Source organism: Lampris incognitus, chromosome 20, assembly GCF_029633865.1.
Source record: "Lampris incognitus isolate fLamInc1 chromosome 20, fLamInc1.hap2, whole genome shotgun sequence".
Lineage (NCBI taxonomy): Eukaryota > Metazoa > Chordata > Actinopteri > Lampriformes > Lampridae > Lampris > Lampris incognitus.
In genome coordinates this window covers 24,207,949-24,228,155 of record NC_079230.1, presented here as the reverse complement: position 1 = coordinate 24,228,155, position 20,207 = coordinate 24,207,949, and the positions used below count along the sequence as shown (strand labels likewise).

Here is a 20,207-nt window from a genome sequence, read left to right as displayed (position 1 = left end):
CTAAAGTACAATCAATAGAGTTTCGATGGACACATGGCCGTCGAAACTCAAGTTAATGGGCACACTCATATTTGATCATGAAACTGCTCGTTGGTTTCGCTCGTCATACACCTGTCGCCATTTTATAACGCTGTGATTGCCACAATCCCTTTAAGAAGGTTGAATCAGTTCGTGTGGATGCAACGTTTATTGACAGATACGTTTCGTCACTCAACTAAGTGACCTCTTCAGTTTAAACTGACTACAGGTTTCCCCACCCCTTATACAGCGCCTAACGACCGAAACAAACGACCAGTTTCGTATGCAAATATGGGTCTGACCTTTTAACTAGAGTTTCAAAGGGCAGGATTAGGGATTGTTGCAATCACAGCATTGTAAGATGGTGACAGATGTATAACGACGGAAACCAACGACCAGCTTCATGATCAAATATGGATGTGCCCATTAACTAGAGTTTCGATGACCATGTGTACTATTCAGAGGATTGGAGATGAGGATGTGCACATCCTTGATAGGGAGGAACGATGGTTTGAACGGGGAGTCAAAGAGGCCATCTATGTTAAGAGGGAACGACCATCCCTGAACCCAGGGGGGGCTAAGAGTACATCTTTCACCATCTTACAATGCTGGGATTGCAACCATGCCCCGATCATCTGTGAATAGTACGCATGGCCATCAAAACTCTAGTTAATGGGCACGCCCATATTTAATCATGAAACTGGTCTTTGGTTTCCGTCGTTATACATCTGTCACCATTGTTGTTCAATCTCTATATGCTCCCACTCGCGCATGTTAAACAGAAACAAAGCGAATTACCTTAATTGTGCAGATGATTCACAACTGTACATATCCCTATCTCCTGATGACCTAGATCCCATACATTCCCTAACTCAGTGTATTGACGATATTAATCTATGGATGTTGGAGAACTTTTTACAGTTGAACAAAGACAAGAGAGAAATACTTATTCTTGGTGGAAAGACTCGGAGACAGAATTGTAGCTCATCTCAGCTCTCCGTCTCTTTGGTGCAAAAGTGAAGGTAGAAATCTACTGGAGTGAAGGTAGAAATCATAGACAATGATCTGAATTTTAAGAGCCACATCAATCATCTCATAAGATCAGCCTTCTACCATCTTAAAAACATTTCAAAACTAAGGGGCTTTCTGTCAAAACCGGACTGTGAGAACTTAATCCATGCATTTATAACAAGTAGACTAGACTACTGTCATGGACTATTCACCGGCCTCCCGAAATCAATTGTGTGCCAACTACAGTTAATTCAAAATGCGGCAGCACGTGTTCTCAGCGGAACTAAAAAGTATGAATACAGTACACCTGTTCCTAGGTCTCTGCATTGGCTCCCCGCCGAAACTAGAAATGATTTTAAAATTCTGTTAATTGTATACAAAGCACTAAATGGCTTTGCACCACACCATATAAAAGACATGCTAATTACTTACAAACCAGCAAGAACTCTCGGGTCCAATGGCAGTGGTCTTTTAACCATTCCTCAGCAGGGGAAACTGCTGCATTTAGTATTTACACCCTAAGTAGATGGAACACCCTGCCTGAGGCCCTGAGAGAGGCCCCCACACTGGACACATTTAAAGCAGGTTAAAAATCTTACTTTTTAAAACAGCCTATGGCTAAGTTCTCGGTGTGTGTGTGTGTGTTTTTTTTTATTTAGCTATTTTTATATCTTCTGCTCTGATTGTTGTTACTTTTAATTAATCAGTTTTATGGCACTTTTATATATTTTACAAACTAAGTTTAAAACTCGCCTGTACTTTTATAAAATTTGTACTTTTATTTCTTATTTTATACTTTTTTATTTTGCCTGTAAAGCACTTTGAATGACCTCTGCAATAAGGTGCTATACAAATAAACTTGCCTTGCCTTATAAGGCAAGCATGCTATTATCAAGTTAGTATTTTGTAAGTATGATAAAGTTATAATAAAAGTACTCTTGGTTGTTTTTAGTTTAAAAAGTAAACCCATGTTACCTCTGGCTCGGTCGGGCGTCCCTATAGACACAGTTGGCCATGTCTATGGGTGAGAAGCCGGATGTGGGTATGCGTCCTGGTCACTGCACTAGCGCCTCCTCTGGTCGGTCGGGGGGCCTGTTGGGGGGGGGGGATAGCATGATCCTCCCACGCACTACATCTCCCTGGTGAAAGTCCTCACTGTCAGGTGAAAAGAAACGGCTGGTGACTCCACATGTATCGGAGGAGGCATGTGGTAGTCTGCAGCCCTCCCTGGATCGGCAGAGGGGGTGGAGCAGCAACCGGGATGGCTTGGGAGAGTGGGGTAATTGGCCGGAATACAATTGGGGAGAAAAAAAGAGAGGTGAAATTTAAGTAAACTTGTTCAAAGGAATTATTTGCACTATAGTTCATTAAAACTCACCTTTATATGGTTTTTCAGTCCATCACTTAGTAACTTTGTGTCATGAAAAGTACTTTATCAATAAGTATTAGTATTCATCTGATTTATCTTGCTCAGCCCATCATATTAACATTCATCATTCCCTGCTGACAGAGGCCAAGGGTGGCGGTGGTCCGTCCTCTCTCTAACCGGACCCTCTACCACCCCTCCTTCCTACCTGTGTACATGTCAACGGCCTCAGCACAATACTCCAGAATCTGTGACAGCCAAACCAGTGAGCTTTTATCCCACATTTCCATCAAACCTTTGACACAAGCAAAGCCTCTAGTTACGTGACAATTAATTTTCCTCTCTTCCTCCCAGTACCTTCCATAATCCCATCTGAGCTCTTCTACACGGACCCCACGATGAGTTGCGGGAAAAGGATTCCAAACATTGTGAGCGAGTTAAATGTGAGTGTCCTATTTACATGTTTTCAAGGTTAATGCTGAGGAATTGCAATTTCATACCAAGGCTTGCCCTCTTCGCTAAATAAATTTGATAAATGTGGTGCCTGCGTTCACAAAATGAGAGAGAAAATGAAAAATCAAGGGAATATGGACCTATCGCATATCAATCAGAATGGTATTTATTCATTTAGATATAGATCTTGGAAATGGTCTTAATTGCCCCGCAGGAAATTTGTTTTATGAACATGCACAGAAACATACAGATGTACATACAGCTACATAAACGTATAACGTCTTGATGCATGCTCAATAATCCAGGAAGAGAAGTATCAGAAAGTTGAATCAGTTCATCTGGACACAACGTTTATTGGGAGAAATGTTTCATCACTCATCTAAGTGACTTCTTCAGTTGCAACCAATTGCCGGTATCCCTACCCTTATAAAAAATACAATGGCATAACGACCGAAACCAACGGTCAGTTTCATATGCAAATTGCTGTGACTGTTAACTAGAGTTACAATGGCCGTGTGTATTATTCACAGAGGACTGGGGAATATTGGCAATCACAGCATTGTAAATTGGTGACAGATGTACTCTTAGCCCCCCCCCCCCCCCCCAATTCAGGGATGGTCGTTCCCTCTTCACATATATGGCCTCTCTGACTCCCCATTCAAACCAGTGTTCCTCCCCATCAAGGATGTGCACATCCTCATTCTTGAAAGAGTGGCCACTGGCCTGTAGATGGGTGTAGACTATGGAGTCCTGGCCTGACGTGTTAGCTCTTCCTTGTTGTGCCATCCTCTTCACCAGCACCTGTTTGGTTTCCCTGATATACAAGTCATGGCAATCCTCCCGGCACTTAACAGCGTACTTAACCTTTCCAGGGCCTGTTTAATGTGGGATTTCTACCCTTCCCCGGCCGCTGTGTCGGTGAGGATGTTGTCGGCTTGGTGGTACAGTGTCCTGATGAGTCCTAGTTTGTGCTCCAGTGGATGATGAGAGTCAAGTACTGATCAGAATGTGTTGGTTTATGTTAAACATCAACGATCAAATGTCCCCCATCACCAATTGCAATTTCACAGTCCAAGAAGGCTGTCTGTATGGGGGCGGATGAAACAATGGTCTCTTATGATGTTAACTCGCTCCTCATGTGTGTTTTTGTTGATGTGGAGGTGGTCCATATAAAATTACTGGATGATCCCACCCTTAGCAATAGGACCACCCGTAACACTGGTGTGTCTGCTGCTGAAGCTGTCTTCAGTCACTTCACATACATGGGGCAGTACTATATGCAGAGGCATTGGGTGTATTATGGGTTCCCCAGTCTCACCTATAGTGGCCAAGTTGTATATAAGTGGAAAAGAGGGCTTTAATGTCCTATCCAGGGACACCACGTAGCCATCGGTTCAGATTTGTGGATGACACCTGGGTTAAAATTAAATCTCAGGATGTCCCGCATTTTACCGACCACATTACTCTGTGGACAACCACATCAAGTTCTTCAGGGAGGATGTGAAAAATGGCCGGATAGCCTTCTTACACAGTGAAATTGCAATTGGTGATGAGGGACATTTGATTGTTGATGTTTACTGTACATCAACCAAATCCCACTTTAAACACAGCCTGGTTAAGTGTGGTTATCCTAACTGAGCGTTTTTTAAAGCCAGAAAGACGCCCAAACAGTGCACCAGCCGATCGAAGAGAGGAGGAGGACAACAACTGCCTAAGTGTAAACCGGTGGTGATTCTGTATGGGGTGGGAGGGAAGTGTCGGAACAATTGAGACCCGCATTTTCCAAGCACCGCATTTCATGTGCTTTCAAACCCCAAAACATGCTGCTACAACTCGTTTTGGAGAGTTGTACTTATGCCTCAGCATTGTTTCTGTATTTTAGAAAATTCAAGCAGTGATAAAGGTCAGTATGTAAAAAGTAAAGTATCTTTATGACTTGTTTTTGTAGTATCAGCTGCTATCATATCGTCATCTTTAATACTATATAGTAAATATTGTTGACACAAGAACATCCAGGTTCACAAACAAGATGTGGCACTGAACTCTCTCCCATAATGCATCTAACATAGTACAAGGATCGGGTCCGCTGGCACAAACAGCAATATAGTGTATGATGTTAAGTGCCAGGAGGATTGCCGTAACTATTATTCTATCATTTCATATAATTAAACATGTAACATGTTATTTGTCTGACCCAAGTTCATCCATGTTGCCATAGATTAGGAGAATATAATGAACAGAGGTCCATGGGGCAGTGGGTGTGTTTGGGTAAGGGTGGTTGTCTGGCCAGCTTTTGTAGTCTCGGGGTGGGCTAGAGATTACAGAGGGGCTCAGACAGACTGGGTCATTTAATTAGATTGGATTCATCCTCTGAGACAGAGCAGAGACTCCGATTTGGGGAGAAGGGGGAGGAAATTGAGGCCAAGGAGGAGGCGTCATGTTTTGATTCCTAGATTACGTCCATACCTATGCGAAGGAACAAGAAAACCCCCATTTTCATGTCAGAGGTCAAGGATTTTGTATGTTTTTTTTTTTTTTTTGGGGGGGCACTTTCCACCTTCATTAAATCGTGACAGTGGGGCGTCTGGGTGGCGTAGCAGTCTATTCCGTTGCCTACCAACACAGGGATCTCCGGTTTGAATCCCCGTGTTACCTTGGGCTTGGTCGGGTGTCTCTACAGACACAATTGGCCGTGTCTGCAGGAAGGGAGGCGGGGTGTGGGTATGTGTCCTGGTCGCTGCCCTAGCGCCTCCTCTGGTCAGTCGGGGCGCCTGTTCAGGGGGGAGGGGGAATAGCGCGATCCTCCCACATGCTACATCCCCCTGATGAAATGCCTCACTGTCAGGTGAAAAGAAGCAGCTGGCAACTCCACATGTATCAGAGGAGACTAGGTAGTCTGCAGCCCTCCCTGGATTGGCAGAGGGGGTGGAGCAATTTGCGGGATACAATTGGAGAGAAAGTGTGCAAAATACAAAAAAACAACAACAGTGAAGAGGCAGACAGGAAACAGGAGAGAGAGGGGGGTATGACACGCAACAAAGGTCGCCGACTGATACTGAACCGGCGACTTGAATTTGTTTCGTTGCGTTTGTTACAAAGCCAACAGATGTGAAGCATTTTTAAAAATGACTACTGTGTTAGTAGTGTTATTCTTTTCTGTTATGGCATTGCCAATTATTTTCATACTTCCCTCTTTCTATCCGGCATCTCTCACTTCTCTCCTCATCAGAATTTTGAGTGTTTCCGCCTCAATACCCCACCACCAGTTATGTCTGTCTGCCCCACTCCCCCAAACACACCGGACCCATTCACGGCCAGGCTTCACCCTATGAGGAATTTGGGAAGTTCCACCTGGAGGATTGACACCCCCCTTCCACCCGTCCCACCATTCCCCTCCAGCCAGGCGGTCCTGGAGCTCACCCAGGAGGAGGACCAGGCCATTACCAACCTCCTGAAATTGCACTATCAAGAGCCCATTCAGAGCCATGGTAACGGGGCCCTGCCGAATGTCACACCCCCTGTTGAGCAGCCTGCCAGGAGTTGTGACATACAGGTGGGGCACAATCTTGACAAAAATCAACACAATAATTTTTGTGATATTTATTTCAAAATTAAAGTTGAAATCTGTGATTTTCCCCAATCTGTCCCATCTCTGGCAGTGAAAGCTACAAAAAAAGGTGTAGCAGCCATTGTGGCTGGTGTGTCGTCAGCTTAGTAAACAGTTCCCACCCTTGTAAAAATGGATCCTGGGACCAAAGTTAACACAGACAATGTATTACAAACTACATCAGACTCTACGGGAACACTATTTTACGATAATGTAGAATCAGAATACTTTATTTTTTTTATTAATTAACAATTGGTAATTGGCTGTTCAACAGAAGCATCGCCACGTCGTTACCAAGTTTCCATCCTGTATATGGAGAGTGTCTCCAACCATGGTAAAGATAACAATTGGTATTATGCAACATGACCCCATGGTCCAGATAGAAAAAAAAAACTATTCATTAATAGAGAAAACTTGCAGATTTCAACTTTTAAGGTTTACATTTTTATTTTTTACTTTAGTTTTTAGTTTTTCTTTATCCCATAATGTTTTTATTTGTTCTGTCAATGCATTGCATTGCTATTTAATGCGCAAAATGTTTTATAATAGTATTGGGCTATACAAATAAAATTGACTCTAGTAGTAGTAGAAGACTACTGGTCTCATGTATAAAATGGGTGGATGATAGATGGATAAAAGAGCTTTTTATTAATGGAGAAATATCCTGGATTTCAGCTTTAAAGAATAAAAGGGAGTTACATATTTCACCAGATACGTGCAGCTTTTGACTTACAAAGATCCATTTGCAAATCACTCCAACAATATTACAGGTGATTTTTTTAGAGGGAAAATGAGGTAATTATCCAAGTTATTGAATTAGACTATCATATTGTCAGATGCACTAGAACTTTCTTCTTAGTGTTGTCACAAAAAAGCAGAACTTTCTGAATGTCATTTTCTATCAAGAATTAAGCGTTTAGCTTAACATGGCTGATGGGCTCCACTTGCCTTAGATTGCATATTTTGCAATGTGATGATTGCACACGTTTATTGTGATGTCAATTCTGAAGCGGTATTATTCATGCCCACACACAGGTGAACAGCACGGACATAGAGCCCGGCTCAACCCCCAGTCCTTCTAGACAACTACCACATTACATTCCACCTGAACCCATTTCAATACCCGAAGTAGGTGAGTCCTTACATAGTGATGGAGTGCATCGTTGGGAGGCCAATTTAGGGGGTCAGATAGACCATGGTCTATTGGAGGAAGTTGCGCTCCGAAAGCAAAACCACAGCTGGGACCAGTGTGGTCCTGATTATCTGCAGTACCTACAACACCACTATTCATCAGCAGACACTGAAACTCAGCCACTTCAAGAGAATTGTCCTGCAGTGATTAGAGGTCAAGGCTACAATCAAGACTCCATGAGGGATTATCCTGGGTATATGAGTTTTGGTAGTTTGGCTATGGAGAATGGAGAGGCGTTATTGGCTGGTTCTGCACCTGTGGAGGCTCACGGGAGCAGGAATGTCGGCGACGTTCTTCATTCGATCACAGAGGTGTGTCTTCCATCATCTCCCCTGACATTGTGGCCTCAGCTGTCTCCAGTGTCTTCAGACTCACAGGTGGAGAATGGATGGAGTGTGCTTGACGACTTGAGATGGAGCGAAAGGATGCTGTCGCAGTCTGAAGGGACCGCTGTGCATGCACTGCTGAGCCTCGGGGACGATGAAACTCAAGACATCCCGGAAGGTTTTCGTCCTTTGCCTTAATGGTTGCTGGGCCCTGTTACTTTTTGATACTTTTAGCACCTTATTTCATACCACCTGCATTTTTGGAAACTTGCTGATCTTTATGGGTCACGTGCCCTCATTGCGTTTGTGCGGTGATAAGCGTAATTTCCATTTAATTGCACCTCAAGGTACGCAGTTTCCCAGTATTTTATTTTATTTTTCACTTCAGGACTTAAGAGTTTTGTCCATGCAGCTGTTTTAATTTGCCTTGTAAAATTTTCATTTAATAAAAATTGTTCTCTAGCGAGTCTCTTATCATGCAGAAACAAACACAACCAATTGAAAATGACAAGTTTTTATTAAGAGCACTAACTGTTCTGAAGAAACGAACCCCCCAATCGAACAAAAACTATTTATATACAGTAAACATTTACAGTGCATCTGATTCCCAGTTGTCATATCAACAGTAATCTACAGGGGGCGTTATTCAGCCACAATGAGCAGTGGCATACACCTCCAAGCTAATAAACAAAACTGGAGACATATTTTGAAGAAGTTCTTAGTCACTGAAATAGATAAGCAACTGTGCTGTTAACATTTCTTGAAACAACTTTAAACGGGGTTCCTGTGCCTTAAAGGAAATGTCCTGATGGAGGTCTTTTTGTTTGGTTCTCCACCTTTATTGTGGGAGTCCCAAAACTGACTGCAAGGCACTTCCTGGTTTACTTTTCCCTACAGCTCTTCTGGTGAGATCGATTCCTTAATAAATTACAACTCAATCATAAAACCACATAAGACTTAAGGTGGATGTTTCAAGTTTCCATTTTTTTTCCCTAGTAGGTTTGTGTGCATGTGTGTGTCATTTCCAATCATGTGATTCATCTTGTCGACATGCACAGATGGCAGGTTTTCTGGTATGGTAGGAATTGCATGATTGAACAACACGCACATGCCAGTTGAAGTCGGGCTTGTTCGTTGCAGCATTTTTGACCCCTATCAACAAACCCCGAGGGACAGCGGTTAGAATGACTGGCATCTTAAGTTGGCAGTCGAAAGCTAGAAGTGTGAACGCAGGGGAACATAATGTCTGTAAAAAGGGGTTTGATAGTAACAAGAAACCATTTTTATACCTAGCTGTTCTTGGAAAACCACCTGGATGTCCAGAAATATTGGGGGTAAGGTGAGGGGTGTAGCACAAGTGCACATACATACACACACCTCTCCTCAGTAAGAGGGTGAAGAGAGTTGACTTCCAGGTCCGCTTTGTCCAGTGACGTGGGAGCATCATCATTGTTCTCCTTTTTCCCCTTTCACTTCCTGGTTCATCAAAGCCATCAAACGTATTGACCTGTAACCTCCCTGATGCTCTTTTGTTCACAACTGTGGTGGAGGCATTTCCAGATTTACTTGGTTTTTGCTTTCTTTCGTGTGGATGAAGGCAGGCACTCTGGTTCACCAGTCCTCGCCCATTTAAACATCCCGGAGTGATCTGCCAGCATCTTGTAACCATCCTCGGGACTCCATGGCAGCGGTCCGGTGGGTTTTCAGGGCATGGATTGGGCCTTGCTGATGTTGGCCGCGGTGGCAGCGGCCTGCATGACCCGGTAGCGCTCCCGAAGGTTTCGTCGCCTCACGTGTTCGTTGGTGATCTCCAAAACATTTACAACCGGGAACCAGCCTTTCTGCCCATCGGACAGACGGATGCCCTCGTACCAACCTGCGGGAACGGAGAAGAAGAAAAACATGGAGGGAACAGGACGAGGAGGAGGAAGAGGCAGGGAAGAAAAACAAAGGGGAAGATTGGAGGTTTCTGTATCGTCATGCAAGAGTACTGTCACAAATCAATAAACTGCTAAGGTGGAGGGTTGAGGATGGATTGACGCAAACAGTCATAAGGATAAGGAAGTACAAATGGGGATGGGGGACAAAATTTTTAACAGGAAACCTGACTAAATATAATCACATGTTCAACTTTTACAATCCGGCTACCTCAAACTGCAAACACTAGAGTCTCTGGTATTCGAACAAAGACAATGTGATTAACAAGTGTTTCAAATACTTAGCTATAATTCATTATATACATGCCCAGCCATTATTTTTGTTGCTTTAGATTTCATTTTACATCTGTTACTGTCCAGCTGGTTTCAGCCTTTATCTTTGCTTTAGCTTTTTTTTTTTTTAGCTTTGGGTGTCTAGATAAAGCGCTATATAAGTGTAATGTATTATTATTATCTAGTGATTTATGTTTTGCACATGTTGGCGGTGGCTTGTCTCGGGGGGGGGGGGTATTGTGGGTATTGTGTATGTATTGTGGATTTCTCTTATGAACAACCCGAAGAACCTGTTTCCCCTCCTGCGTTTCTTTACCTTCGCTGGTTTTGCGTACGACGTTGATGATCTCAGTGGGCTCCAGGGTAAGCTCGTCGGTCTGCTGGGCGATGTACTGCTCCACACACTGCACCTGGGGACAATCTTCACACACACACACACAAAAAAAACCATTAACACAATAAGAAACTCCTTGAATGTCATACACAGGCCCACACGGGATTTTGTGACATAAATGGAGCCAAGAATCTTTGTGGGTCAGTGTGTGTGTGTCCCCCTTACCCCAGTCCTCATAAATCACTTCCTCCTCGTCTCCCTCTATTTTACTGGGGTTGGGGAAAGCTGCCATCCACCTGTCCATGTCTGACCTATGAACAAAGACAGAGAGCCAATGAGGGGGTGGGGGGGCACTATTTTATGTAGGTCGCAGTAGCTCACATGCAAGCCTCAAGGCTTCCCAGAGTACCACTGAAACCCCCCCTAATGTTTGTAGACCTCATAGATACACATGACCACCCTCTGAAATATATTCTTATTTCCATTCTGAATCCAGTATCAGGAGTAGATGGCCTGGATTTCTCATTGTGAAATGAGACACATACTAACTAAGGCTTACACATTTGCAATGCATATGGAAAGACAGACACACACACCCCCCTACTCACTGGGATGGGGCTTTGAGCAGCCTCTCCATCATGCGTCCCTGATGGTTCTCCAGCAACGTCAGACTAAAACAGTGTTGGAGGCAGAGCCTGCTCCCACCCTCATCTGCCGGGTGTACTTGCACTAAGGAGCGATGGGCGTAATCCAGCACCACAAAACGCTCCGCTCTGTCCGAGAAAAATGGAGACAAGTTTGTTTTTTTAATTTGGGTAAAATGCTTTGCATCCCACTTCACCAAACAGCCACCGGCTGTGCTCCATATCAAGTTGCTTTTTCATACCAGTTGTGTCGCAAAAATAGACAGCTCTTCGTTTTCCATACTTATACATAGCTTCCATGCATGTTTCACTGTAATGAGAGGGTTATCATCCCTGCCATGTGGTCGAGTCAGAAAAAAATAAAAAGGCTGGGTGGGACGGATATCCGGACGGGCTCCAAAATAGCATGGAACATTTTCTATGTATGGATGTGATTTCAAAGTTTCTCGGCACTGCCATCTGCATCTGCGAAGTTTCAATTTGCTTGGCGTGTGCATCCATCCGACTGTCTGTGGTGGTAAACCAACACCAACCTCGCTGCAAAGAAGTCACAGCAAATACATCCACGGTAGAGGACCATGTTGTACACTGGTACAACACACTTAAACTCATGGACCTAGTTGTGTTTGTTTGTCGTTTCTGGGCATTTCTTATCTGGTGGACGATTTAACCCCCTTGGACATTAAAGATCAGCTCTAACCTAATTTAGTCTACCCTTTTCTCTCATCTATTTCCTAAATCCTTGCCCCCCTTACCTACTTGATATATGCACATACTCTTAGCAAGATGTTCTGAGACGCTGTTAGTATTCCTACTTAGGAATTTGACCGCCAAGTCAAGATTCCTTATATGACACGACTTTATTCGCCAACAATGAAACCACGATTCTATTCCGTTTCCTTCCACTGTATTGTACTCTATTCCATGTGACATTTAGGTAAGTTTGAAGTCACCTGAGAAGCAATAACACATTTTTAAAGAACTGATTGGCGGTGTGGTCGGTGATCACACTTTCAAAAACCGTATGGGTGTGGAAACTCAGTGCAGCTCCCAAGACCATAAGACACACCCTTAAGCCTTCCACATGCCTCAAACAAACTAGTTCATACGACTCATCGTTTGACCACATCGGAAAGCAAAGCCATTCATACCTTTTCCAAACAGCTCTACTGGAAGGTGGGGCAAGAAGCTGTCCGTCATAGAGAGAAGGAAGGATGGGATTATGAACAGGGAAGTGTTTGTAACTGTGATGAGTCAAACAAATGCAGATAAAGACAAAATAACTTGAGAGAATTTTTCCAGGAAGTGGTAAGCGGTGAGCAGTCAACAAAGGTGGGGGGGGGGGAGTTGTGTGAAGAATGGAAAAGAATGGAATTTGCAGACCACTCAAAGCCCCGCCCACTTTCACAACTGTGCACACCTGGCCAATCGCTGTGAGAAGTGGGCGTAGACTTCAGAATAATGTCAGTTTTGAAAAGTTGGGAAAAGTTTCAGATGCAGACGCCCCAATCTGAACATCTGAAAGGAGCTTTTCGATGCTGTCCAGTGTTTTGAACAGCACTTAGCAATCTTTACTCCCTCCAACCCAGGAAACACCGACTAGAAAACCCTTCTCGTTCCATATTAAGGAAGGTTCAGGAGAATAAACAACAGATAAGCTTGGCTGTGAGAGATCAGGGATCAAATATAATAGTTGAATTTGCGGATGACACCACAGTCGTAGGCCGTATCACCAACAATGACGAGACGGCCTACAGGGATGAGATTCGGCACCTCACATCATGGTGCACCACCAACAAGTTTGTCCTCAATGTGCAGGAGATGAAGGAGCTGATTGTGGACTTCAGGAGGTCTAGAAGCTACAGCCACTCCCCCATACACATCAATGGATTGGAAGTGGAGCGTGTCTCCAGCTTTAAATTTCTTGGAGTCCACATCAGCGAGGACCTCTCCTGGTCATCAAACATCCAGGCCCTTGTGAAAGAGGCCCAACAACACCTGCATTTCCTGAGCAGCCTGAGCAGCACCCGTCTAGCCCACCAAATTCTCACCAACTTCTACCACTGCACCATAGAGAGCATCCTGACCAGCTGCATCTCAGTGTGGTACGGCAACTGCACCTCAGTAGACCAGAAAGCTCTGCAGCGGGTCGTCAAGGCGGCCCAGCATATCACCGGTACCCAGCTCCCAGCCATAAAAGACATTTATCACAAACGCTGCCTTCTAAGGGGTCTCAGCATCAGCAGAGATCCCACCCACCCCAACCATGGACTGTTCTCTCCCCTACGCTCTGGGAGGCGCTACAGGAGCCCCACAGCCTGTACTTCCAGGCTCAAAAACAGCTTCTTTCCCCCAAGCTGTTACCCACCTGAAACCTGGCTACCCACTGAATGTCTATAAATATGTTTATACTCATGCTTTTTTTTTTTACTTATCTTTAGCTTTTAGTTCATCTGTATATATCGTATACTATGTTTGCTATGTCGGTCTTGCACTGTTTGGTGAAGCCACAGCCCTTATTTTGTTTTACACATGTGCCTGCACATTGTTTTTAATGACAATAAATTGAATTGAAATTGAAATTGAAAATAAGGCTGATACAAAACATAACTGGTGACAAGTTAAAACGTGCAGCAAAACTTTTTATCTGTAAGGGGCAGTTTCACTGGCACTTTGTTTCTGCTCTTTCAGAGGAGATAAGCTCCAGCTTTACGTGCTAACCTTAGCAAGCCTTACAAATGTCTTGTTTAAGGGTGGGGAATATAAAGGCATGTGTTCCATTTGCCCGAGACCCGTGAACTTTGACCTTGGGACAGTGTTCTCTCAGTACGAGGTGTTCTGTATGCATGCTGAGTTAATGTTTGTGCTTTTCAGATCCGAGCTAAGATGCAAACACCTGCTGTAATTGTTAATGTGTCAGCGATGCTCTGAGCTGCGTAGCTGACGGGGACTGACCCTTTTTTGGAGGCGATGATGAGTAGATCGTTGAAGAGGAAGAGGTAGATTGGGACAAATTTGGCTCTAATGTTGAACAGAGTCCCTCCTTTAGACATCTCTTGGAGCTCGCCCTTCTTCTCCAGATACCGCGTCTGGGAGATGATGGGGATCGCCTGGGAAGAGAGGGAGAGAGAGACAGACAGACAGACAGACAGACAGAGAGAGAGACACACAGACAGACAGAGAAGAGAGCGAGAGAGACACAGACAAAGAGAGGGAGAGAGAGAGAGACACAGACAAAGAGAGGGAGAGAGAGAGTTACAGGGAGCAACTATAAATGTTTAGAGGAGATTAAAACTGACACAGCAAAGAGGCAGAGAAGAAAACCCAGCCAGGTTATGACAGGCTGGATTAGCCTGAGAGTTAAAGATGGGGAACAGGTAATGGTACAAATCATATCTTATGCAGTGATGTGACCAGGAACAACAAAATGCAGCATAACGGGCAGGGAAACAGCCATTAGAAAGGAATAGGAAGAGTGGTAAACTGATATTCAGAGAAGGCCAAAAAACAAAAATAAAAATCAGAAACATACATATTAAAGACCAAAGTTGCCATTTAATTGTAGTGTTTGCAAGCACTCTCTCTCTCTCTGTTCTTGTATTTCTGTCTTTGTGAGGACCAATTTGAGTTTTTAACCATCAGAGTAAGGATTTTTTTTGCAAAGTGAGGACATTTTGGCCAGTTGCACTTATTTAAAGGTCTACTTTAGGGTTAGGACTTGGGTTTAGGGTCAGAATTAGATTAAGGTTGGGGTAAAGGTAAGGTCAGGCATGTAGTAGTTCTGATGGTTAAGGTTGGGGTTAAGGTCTAGGGAATGATGTCAGTGAGGGTCCTCACAAAGATAGAAGTGCAAGAATGTGTGTGTGTGTGTGTGTGTGTGTCAGCTCACCTTAAGCTTGTCAAACTCAAGTGTTTTAGAGAGATGAATCAACTCCTCAACCTGCTTCATCTTCCCCACCTGTGTGTTGCACTCCTCAATGATCTGTGTGTGTGCATGGGAGGAGGAGGGTATGTGTGTGTGTGGGGTGTGTGTGTGGGGTGTATGTGTGGGGTGTGGCGTGTGTGTGGGGTTTGTGTGTATGGGGTGTGGTGTGTATGGGGTGTGGTGTGTGTATGGGGTGTGTGTGTGTGGGGGGGATGTGTGTGGGGTGTGGTGTGTGTGTGTGGGGTTTGTGCGTATGGGGTGTGTGTGTGGGGGGGATGCGTGTGTGTGTGTGTGTGTGTGTGTGTGTGTGTGGGAGCGACACACAAACAGACAGAAAGAATATAAAACATTAAAAACGTGACAAAAATGTAAAAAAGCTCATCTAGCTAGTATCTCCTCACATGACATGAAGCGTGCAGTCTGTCCTCTGCAGCTCAGTCAGCTTCATCCCTGTAACACACACCTGCAGACTGACTGCACCCTCTGAACTGCACCCTCTGAACAACGCACTCATGGCGAACAAAGTCACTCCGCCTCACGCTGCCATTGTCCCCACTGGCATTTATGACTCATTCATGACTCAACGCCTTGCTCGGTAGGAAATCCTCCAGTTGGACAATGGACTTGTGGGTGGTGATGCCATTTTTCCCACAACCGTGTGACGGAACACAACAGTATATGAAATGAACTGATGTGGAACATTGTTGAGGCGAATGGTAAGGGAACATAAAGGGGGGAGAGCGTTTACCTTTGAAACGGAAACCAGGGCCTTGGAGGCGGTCTGCTCTTCATTCGTCCTCTCTTTTGTTCTTTTCAAGATGTTCTGGGATGACAGAAGACATTTTATTAATGTTGCGAGCAAACAGCATGAGGAATACTTTTTTTTTTTTTAATGACAAAAAGGGAGGTCAAGGTCAAGACCCGACTCGCCCATGGTGTTTGCTCATGTGTCAATAGGTGGGGACTATCTGGAGAGAGACAGAAGTGAACACATTCCCTGATGCAGCACACTGAAGTGAACTCTATACTAGACTAACGGCTTTTCAATGGCATCTATAGGAGGACATGAGAGGGAGGGGTTCAGTCGTAGCAATGCTCTCTTCACAACAACGGAGCTTTATTCTCACAAAATTCTCATTTGTTAACAATTCTACTTGCATGATTTTGTCATTTAGACTCACAGAATAGCATCCAAGCCGCTTATCCGAATTCAGGTTGCGGAGATGCTGGAGCCTATCCCAGCAGTCATTGGGCGGCAGGTGGGGAGACACCTTTGACAAGCCGCCAGTCCGTCACAGGATGGACACATTCACACCCAGGGATGATTTAGTACGGCCGATTCACCTGACCTACATGTCTGTGGACTGTGGGAGGAAACCGGAGTACATGGAGGAAACCCGTGCAGACACCAGGAGAACATGCAAACTCCACACAGAGAACGACCCGGGACGACCCCAAGGTCGGACAACCCTGGGCTTCGAACCCAGGACCTTCTTGCTGTGAGGCAACAGCGCTAAGCACTGCGCCGTCCAAACGTAACTAGGTTTGCTGACTTTAATATCTTGACCAGTAATTGTGCAGGTCTAACAGTAAAAGTGTAGGCCTAGTTCTCTTGCTAAGCATATATCCATCCATATGTCCATCCATATCCTCCAAATACCTTCTCGCCATTAGTTTAACAGTCTTTCAGGGCTACTATAACAAGCTAACATTTGCTCTGGCTAATGCAAGTTGCTAGCTACTTTATCGAGCAGAATAGCATGTGCATTTCAATTTCTCATTGAGCCCCCCCCCCCCCCATAGTGTCGCAGTTACACTGTGTACATGACTTCCCATTATCTATGACTTCTCTATTTCGCTGGGCAGATGGTTTATTGTTGTCAGTCACGTCACTGCTACCTACGGTTAAGTATCGGCTGCTCATTACTGCAAGCTGAACCAGGAAGTAGCTCAACAATGTGATCCACCATTGATAATGTTGCACATTTTGGGTAATAACCTTTAATTTGCACTTTAGTTTTCACTTCCAAATACATGGTTTAGATAACCAGGTTAAATTGGACATGGTGAAATATATCTGATGCTGTTTTTGTTTGCCCTGTAACATGCGGTTGTAAAGCTGAGTCCAGCAGTGGTCCCACATCCATCCATCCATTATCCAAGCTGCTCATCCCAATCGGGGTCGCGGCATTCTGGAGCCTATCCCAGCAGTCATTGGGCCGCTGGCAGGGAGACACCCTGGATAGGCCGCCAGTCCATCATAAGGCCAGCGCACACACACACACACACACACACACACACACACACACACACACACACACACACACAATCACATTCACATTCACACCTAGGGACAATTTAGTATGGCTGATTCACCTGACCTACATGTCTGTGAAAGGAAACCGGAGCACCCGGCAGGGAGAACATGCAAACTCCACACAGAGGACAACCTGGGATGACCCCCAAGATTGGACAGCCCCGGGCTTAGAACCCAGGACCTTCTTGCTGTGAGGCAACAGTGCTAAGCACTGTGCCACCGTGCCACCCAAACTTAACTAGGTTTGCTGACTTTAATATCTTGACCAGCAGTAATTGTGCAGGTTTAACAGTAAAAGTGTAGGCCTAGTTCTCTTGCTAAGCATATATCCATCCGTATGTCCATCCATATCCTCCAAATCCCTTCTCACCATTAGTTTAACAGTCTTTCAGGGCTGCTATAACAAGTTTACTGTTGCATTAGCTAATGCAAGTTGCTAGCTACTTTATTGAGCAGAATTGCATGTGCATTTAAATTTCTCATTGAGCATACCCCCCCAATAGAGTCTCAGTTACACTTTGTACATGATTTCCCATTATCTATGACTTCTGTATTCCGCTGGCCGGGTGGTTTATTGTTGTCAGTCACGTCACTGCTACCTACGGTTAAGTATCAGCTTGCATTCCTGCAAGTTGAACCAGGAAGTAGCTCAACAATGTGATCCACCATTGATAATGTTGGACATTTTGGGTAATAACCTTTAATTTGCACTTTAGTTTTCACTTCCAAATACATGGTTTAGATAACCAGGTTAAATTGGACATGGTGAAATATATCTGATAGTGTTTTTGTTTGCCCCATAACATGCGGTTGTAAAGCTGAGTCCAGCAGTGGTCCCACATCCATCCATCCATCCATCCATTATCCAAGCTGCTCATCCCAATCGGGGTCGCGGCATTCTGGAGCCTATCCCAGCAGTCACTGGGCCACCGGCAGGGAGACACCCTGGATAGGCCGCCAGTCCATCTTAAGGCCAGCACACACACACACACACACACACACACACACACACACACACACACACACACACACACACACACACACACACACACACACCTAGGGACAATTTAGTATGGCCAATTCACCTGACCTACATGTCTGTGGAAGGAAACCGGAGCACCCGGAGGAAACCCACGCAGACGCAGGGAGAACATGCAAACTCCACACAGAGGACAACCTGGGATGACCCCCAAGATTGGACAGCCCCGGGCTTAGAACCCAGGACCTTCTTGCTGTGAGGCAACAGTGCTAAGCACTGTGCCACCGTGCCACCCAAACTTAACTAGGTTTGCTGACTTTAATATCTTGACCAGCAGTAATTCTGCAGGTCTAACAGTAAAAGTGTAGGCCTAGTTCTCTTGCTAAGCATATATCCATCTGTATGTCCATCCATATCCTCCAAATCTCTTCTCGCCATTAGTTTAACAGTCTTTCAGGGCTGCTATAACAAGTTTACTGTTGCATTGGCTAATGCAAGTTGCTAGCTACTTTATCGAGCAGAATTGCATGTGCATTTAAATTTCTCATTGAGCATACCCCCCCAATAGAGTCTCAGTTACACTTTGTACATGATTTCCCATTATCTATGACTTCTGTATTCCGCTGGCCGGGTGGTTTATTGTTGTCAGTCACGTCACTGCTACCTACGGTTAAGTATCAGCTTGCATTCCTGCAAGTTGAACCAGGAAGTAGCTCAACAATGTGATCCACCATTGATAATGTTGGACATTTTGGGTAATAACCTTTAATTTGCACTTTAGTTTTCACTTCCAAATACATGGTTTAGATAACCAGGTTAAATTGGACATGGTGAAATATATCTGATAGTGTTTTTGTTTGCCCCGTAACATGCGGTTGTCAAGTGGTGGTCCCGTATCCAAAATGAAGCCGGTGAATAAAACGATATCATAACTTGAATGCACGATGGCAAAAACTGCAAATTATTTTTGCAGTTTGCAGACCTAGGTTGTAAAAAAAAAAAATTGAATTGTGCAACATGCAGTTCAAATAAGCTGCACAATGCAACAAATCAGTATTGCAGTCATGCTGACAGACAATGTACGGATGAAGGTTGGCCTGGAAAAGGCAATGTTTCTGAGCCTTTCTTGAATAAAACAAACAAGTCTGCAGCCAAACAATTAGATCAAGTCAAATCTCATTAAAATTTCTGTTGACTTTATGTCATCTCATTTCATCTCACATAATTCTTTCAATTAACTATCCTTCCTGTGGCACAGCTCACCTCAATGAGCATTTTGATGCGTGTGATTCTCTGGAAGGGCAGCAACAGGAAGGACATGAAGGGCAGCCGCTGGCACTGAGGCGACTCTTGTAGACGAGTGATGACCGTGGCGAACTCACTGTTGTTCTTCCTGTGGAAACACACCGGAATGGTTACGCATTTGCAATAGTTTCGAACTAGGCTGGGTAAAAGGGGTTGAAACATGAAGGTAGGCAGTCTGAAGATATGACGGAGGATAATTTCCCATATCCTTCAGTCTCTCTCCTGCACAGAGAGAAAATCCGACCTCCTTCTCTGTCTCGCTTTCAACTTCAGTTTCGACGCGCTTTATTGGCATGACAAAAACACATGACAGAATTTATCTCTCTCCCAACGAGTCACATTGCTGTTTTCCTGCCACACTGCAGAAGCAATTATCGTTGTCAAGTGATGCAAAAAAAAAACAACAACCTCAGAAATAGTCTTGACTTGAAAGACGCTTGTAATATGCAAATTCAAAGGAAGCGTGTGAACCTAAGGAAAATATGGAAGTAGAAGCATGTCATAAAAGTGATTACATGTA

At 44.4% G+C, this 20,207-nt stretch overlaps 1 protein-coding gene across 2 annotated transcripts in view; it reads right to left on the bottom strand.

Annotated features, from left to right (window-relative positions):
- Positions 1-8,490: 8,490 nt before the first annotated feature.
- arhgef15b (Rho guanine nucleotide exchange factor 15b) overlaps positions 8,491-20,207 on the bottom strand; it is a 31,167-nt gene continuing 19,450 nt past the window's right edge. The window contains exons 9-16 of one of the 2 annotated variants that reach the window (XM_056300312.1): positions 19,646-19,775; positions 15,835-15,909; positions 15,051-15,143; positions 14,117-14,271; positions 11,126-11,290; positions 10,743-10,828; positions 10,500-10,604; positions 8,491-9,849 (exon numbers count right to left, since the gene is read on the bottom strand). In XM_056300312.1, coding sequence (XP_056156287.1) covers positions 9,677-9,849; positions 10,500-10,604; positions 10,743-10,828; positions 11,126-11,290; positions 14,117-14,271; positions 15,051-15,143; positions 15,835-15,909; positions 19,646-19,775 — 982 coding nt within the window. In that variant the 3' untranslated portion in view covers positions 8,491-9,676. The remainder of the gene's footprint in view (positions 9,850-10,499; positions 10,605-10,742; positions 10,829-11,125; positions 11,291-14,116; positions 14,272-15,050; positions 15,144-15,834; positions 15,910-19,645; positions 19,776-20,207) is intronic. The other variant, XM_056300313.1, reaches the window with a different exon arrangement.